General features: G+C 40.9%; 1 protein-coding gene across 1 annotated transcript in view; it reads right to left on the bottom strand.

Annotated features, from left to right (window-relative positions):
* PAK5 (p21 (RAC1) activated kinase 5) overlaps window positions 1–5,901 on the bottom strand; it is a 174,526-nt gene that overhangs the window by 4,870 nt on the left and 163,755 nt on the right. The window contains exons 7-8 of the mRNA XM_019635273.1: window positions 1,740–1,865; window positions 28–162 (exon numbers count right to left, since the gene is read on the bottom strand). Coding sequence (XP_019490818.1) covers window positions 28–162; window positions 1,740–1,865 — 261 coding nt within the window. The remainder of the gene's footprint in view (window positions 1–27; window positions 163–1,739; window positions 1,866–5,901) is intronic.

Genomic DNA, 5,901 nt, shown 5'->3' with positions numbered 1-5,901 from the left:
ATTTTAGGAACAGATTCAGGTTCTCACCTTGTGTAGGTCCTTCACTCTTGGAGGTAAACTGTCCCGGATCCTCCGCATGGCCTGGAGAGGAGGCTCATTGAAGTAGGGGGGCTCACCATCGATCATTTCTATCACCATGATCCCCAGGGACCAGATGTCCACCTGTTAAGCACAACCCACTGGTTATCTCAGGCAAGGAGAACGTTCTGCAATGTTGGATGTGTCCAGGGAACCAGATTGATTCATACGTATTCATAAGTTAATGTGGTATTTATAATCTCTCAACATTTACAATCCAGATTTATAGACTGAATCATTGACTTACTGAGTGTTAGGTCTAATGGTCTTCATTTACTTTCTAAAGACAATTTCAGGGAAGGTTCATGAATATCTTAACTTTCTGAGTTTAGAACTTTCTTTTTACCCTGTTAACTTTGGTAGTTAACTGTCTATTAGGACAGATGAGGAAAACATTCAAAGTTTTATTTATGTTACGAACATAGAGAAGAAAGTTGCATTTTAACCATAAAAGAGTTTTTGAGATATTTATAACAAATTGCAAAGAGCTACATTGCACAATGCAATATATTCTGATTCTTTTATTGACTTGATTTTTAGAAAAATAATTCCCTCTCCCTTACTTTGGGGTTCTTCCCCTTGTGTTTTATCATTTTGAAGCAGCATGCACAAAACCCTGCTTTATAGAACCATTTTCAGGGAATGGAGAAAAGAAAACAAAAGGATGACAAGCAATTCTTTCTCAGTAAAGAATGGGGTGCCAGCACAATGAGAAGCCCTAGCTGTGCTATAAATTCCCAGTTACAGTCACTTCCCCATTATAGCCTCATTACACCCCTTCTCAGTTAGCTGCATTCCTGTCATAACCCTTGCAGTGACCTTCACTGAGAATTTATGCTCTCGGGACCACAGTGAGAAAAATAAGTAGAGTACTCATCCAAGGGCAAGCAAACAAGGGAAAGAGAGTAGAGTCCACCTTAACTTATGCCAATATCCTTAGCTCATTGATCCATGCCACCTCTTCCATGCTTCTCCCCTCCTAGCACCACCTCTGAACCATAACATGTGGAAATACTGTGTGCCCAGCCAAAATGAACTCCTTGCCTCTCTCTGTGTGTACCCTTGCATGCCTCAAAGCTTATGCTCAAGCTATTCCCTCTCTAGAAGGCCTTTCTTTCATTCCTTGTGGCCCCTCATTTTCATATATCCAACCCTTATTCCTTAAAAAATTATGAGTGATTGTTTCCATTCCAGAGGAAAGAGAATTTGTGCCATATTTTAAAATATAACATTCATATATGGTTTTTTTATGGGAAAACATTACCCCTCATCCAAATATTATCTCTATTTTGTGGAGCTTTCTCTGACACTCTGTTGAATCATTACTCCTGCTCAACTATGTGTGTCTCTGGACACTTTACAAGTTACATTGCCTTCCTCTGGGTATCCCTGTCACTGAGGGTGGGATCAAAGTTTGAGTCAACCTCCCCCAGTGTCCATGGTAGGACCTCAGTAAACACCCCAGGGTCAGTGTTATGGCAATAGCCTCAGTCTCCCTTCTGCCACAACCTACTCTGTGACAAGTCCAGTGAATGGGAGTCAAATATGAAGTGAAGCGTCACCACTCTGAACTCCTGCGGTCATTAACTATCTCAGAACCACTGTATCCCTGAGTCTGTTCTGGCCCTGCCTCTGTCAAACCATGACTGTCAACCCCTTACCTCAGTTCCGTAAGGTAGCCTAGAAATCACCTCAGGTGCCATCCAATAGGGAGTGCCAACCAATGATTTCCTCTTTGGCACCTCCTTGGAAACTTGAGCACAGAAACCAAAGTCAGATAACTTTATCTGCAAAAGAAAAGAATGCAACAAACTAACAACTTAAAAATACTGACTTCCAGATGTAGAAATATAGAGAGTGTCAAGATTCAAAACAAAACAGTCTCATTCACAGGTCTTGTAAATATCGGATGAGAGGTTGTCAGGCACTATTATTGGAAGAGCACCATCCATTTTGATGGAAAAAACCTCTCATGGTTCCACCAGGGTTGACTTGTAAGAGTTTAAACTCCTGCTATTTATATCTTTTATAAAATTATAAAACTAAAGAACATTTTTACAAATTAAATATACTCCAAAAAACAAATTAAAATTCAAACCCACAACTTTAATGTAACAGATGATGCTTTAGTGTAAGTACATTGCTGTTCTCAATGTGAGTTTTTTTACAAACTGCTAAAATGAAGGTTCTTATGCGTTGTACACATTTAAATTTCTAAGCACCATGAGATGATTCAAATAACCAACCTTGTTTGTATATTTGAGTTATTGCAAGACCTCCTTTATATAGTATTCTGATATATCACTTGAAATATTAGCTCCCCTTTTCTTTTTGTTTCCCTCCTTTGCTTGTGACAATTGAAGTTGCCAACATGAACATCTTTGCAAGTGGGAATATGGGCATCAAAACTCGAGTTATCACTTGGCTACCAGGGGTGTAAGGTAGTCATCCTAATGACCCCATGTGTATGTGTGTGTGTGTGTGTGTGTGTGTGTGTGTGCGCACGTGCACACACACACACACACACACACAGTTATTTCCAAAGCTTGCACATGAGTAAATTTGCAACCCTAATACACATATGGTGAAGGAGGAACAATTTTGCAAATGCATTTTGTTTGCCTGTAAATTTAAGAGACTTGAATAATTAAGGAGGTGAATATATTAGCATTTTGGTATTGGCAGTTTTTTAATGTCAATATCTCTAGTGTGGCTTTCTCTTTCCAGACATTAAAAGAAGACTCTTAACCTGACTGACTAATAATTATCTCCTGACAAAATGTAAGATGAGAAAGAGAAACTCGACACTTGGAAGCTGGGCCTGTCCTTCTGTTGTAGGAGTATAAGTGCATCTGCATGAATTTTATTTTACTCATCTAAGTACGTAAAAGAGACAATTTTCTAAAGGAACATAATTACACACAACATTCGTCCAAATAAATCTGCAAGTAGATAATGAGAACTCAAGTAATGAGTATAATAAAGCATCGCAGGCAGATCTTGAAAGCAACTCACATAGGCACTAAGCTGAGCCTTTTTTTCGATAGAATTGTACAATGTGCCTCTTAGGAAACCACCTTCTTCCCACTAATGCAGTTAGGCTAAATGAACTGCAGCTAGAACACTGTTCCCCTGCTAAAAGGAGGAGATGTAGCTTGGTCCACAGGGGCCAGACAAGGCACTAGAGCTTAGAGCTCACAGCTGCTATTTAAACCTGAGATCCTATCCACGTCAATGTGTCCTGGCTAGGAATCAGGGGCCCCGCAAAAAAGATGGGGGGAAGGGGATGACGACAAAAAAGAGTCTATCCACAAGACAGCTACGGGTTTAAAATAGAATGTAAAGCCTTTGTTCTGTAAATTGCTTACACTCTAAAGAATTCTTGCCTCTGCCCAGGTTTATGCTAAGGCAAAAGGTGGATGCTTCTGTGCCTGGTTCCTTCCTATAAGACAATGGTACTCAAAGTGCATATCATCAGTATCCCCTGGGAACTTGTTACAGATGCAGGTTCTTGTATACCACCCAGCCTGACTGAATCAGAATCTCTGGCGGTGGGGCCTGGGCATTTGTTTTTTTGCCAAGGTCTCACTAAAGTTTGAGAACTGTTTTAAGAAGAGCAATGACCGGGGACAAAAGAACCGAGGGAGGTGTCAGAAGGGGCCAGAATGATGATGGTGCTTTCAGCTTACAGGCCCACTTTTTCTTTTTAAACTTAATTGGGAACAGCATGTTTTTTCCAGGACCCATCAGCTTCAAGTCAAGTCAATGTCTTCAATCTAGTTGTGGAGCGTGCAGCTCACTGGCCCGTGTGGGAATCGAACCAGCAACCTTGGTGTTATAAGCCTGCACTCTAGCCACCTGAGCTAACCGGCTGCCCCAAGGCCCACTTCTTCAGCTGCCAAACCCAAGAGGAGAGAGAGGGCATCAAAGAAGCTAAGCCAGAAGGCCATAGAGACCTCAGCCAGCCCCTCTGCCATTTGTCAGAGTGCAGAGAGCGGTAGGAACTTGCCCAAGCCTGAACAACAGTATTCAAGGGGGACTCAAACCTGGGTCTCCTGACTTCTCATGCTGTGCCTCCTGCATTAGGAAAAGTAACCTCAATACAGTGACAGGGAAGTGAGGAGGGATAGAAACTGGGTGTATCTCAGAGAGTATTGGAAAGGAATAAATTTAAGAAGCTACTTAACATGTTCAAGTTTCTGTTTATTTAAAAGCATTTGGAAGATAATCTTCAGGTCTTCTTCTAATTGTAGAATTCTAGTTATTTGAAAGATAACAAAAACCAAATGCCTAAGAGAGCCAGGCAAATAATATCAATGAATTAAATGGACTGGGTGAAATGATGATGAATAATTAGGGGTACACACCTTTGGTAAAGAGGCGCTGACTTCCAGCTGGGTGTCAGGGACAGAGTAAAGAGGGCATGGAGCAGCCTAGAGCCTGGCTTACCAGTCTGTGTCCCCTTACCTATTCTTATCCTCCCTTCAAATCCTGTGGGAGAGAGGGCACACACACGCTGCATTGTTTCTGGATATTATGCTAGTTTAGGCGCCCCAAAAGCATACCCTGAGGCAAGGATTCAATGTAAGTTGTTTGTTGGGAAGATACAGGGAACACTAGTAGGGAAACAGGGAATTATAAGGAAAGGAAGACGTCAGTTAAGGGTTAATTATTAAGCAAGTTACCACTGTGAGAACTAGTGCTTAACCCTGCTGAGGAAGGCTGGGAGACTGTGAAGGACTGGTGCCTCAGAACTATTTCATCAGAGAGGGCTAGAACTGCAGTGTTCTTACACCAACTCCCCTCACTGATGTAAGGGCTGTTCCTGGGGGAACATGGATGTTAATTCCCTGGAATTTCTAGCCTGCTTTGTAGTGTAAAGCAGACTAGAGTGGTCAGAGAAAGTCTCCAGGTAAAAAGATGCAGTTGGTGGCATTTGGAGATGGAGCTAGTGAGTGCTGACAAAGGAAGTCTCATGAAGTTATTGGTGGGACATCTGCAATGGTGCTGTTCATCCTCATCAACCCTCCTCCGTTACTGCCATTTGTGAACTCAGGCACAGTGTTGTCAGATGCCTGGATTTTTTTTTTTCAAGGAAGAAAGGAATTTCAGAATTTTATGTGAAAACTCCCAATTTTTTATTTGTGGCAATCAATTCATAGTAAAAATAAAGGCCATAAAGATCACTCGTGAGTGTTCCTTTTCAATAGATGCACTGGGCTTAATAGATTTGAATTTCATTCCAGCCAGTGAATTTGATAAAAGTTCATCACTCACTGTCAAATGCCCCAGGCCAAGACACATTGTGGACAAATTTACTCAACGCTGATTGCAAGGGTGGGGTGGGGATCGCCCTCTCTCTGAGCATCTACCTTGTACCTTGTTTACTTCTGATGGTTTTACACAAATTACTTCATGTAAGTCTTGCAACCACTCTGTGACATGCTATTTATTTTCTTTTTCAAACCCCAAACACTACATTCCTTCTGCTCAAGACAAATTGGTTATTCATGAGATATTATTTCTGCCATGGACAAATAGTGAACAATTTACTTTCAGTTGATAGCAACTAATCTCCCTTCTAGTCTTTGAAGAGGCCAGAAAGGATTTATCTGTTTAAAACCAAGCAATGTACTGTCTTAATTTTTTTAAATTTTGAAATAATTAGGAGGTTGCAAAAACGTGCACCTAGCCCTCCTTAGTGTTAGCATCTTATACAACTATAGTTCAATATCAACACTAAGAAATTGATGTTGGTACAGTCCATAGAAATTATTCAGATTTCATCAATGACATATGAACTCATTTGTATATATATATATA

Source organism: Hipposideros armiger, unplaced genomic scaffold (genome assembly GCF_001890085.2).
Source record: "Hipposideros armiger isolate ML-2016 unplaced genomic scaffold, ASM189008v1 scaffold_20, whole genome shotgun sequence".
NCBI classification, from domain to species: Eukaryota; Metazoa; Chordata; class Mammalia; order Chiroptera; family Hipposideridae; genus Hipposideros; species Hipposideros armiger.
This window is presented reverse-complemented; position numbering and strand designations above follow the sequence as displayed.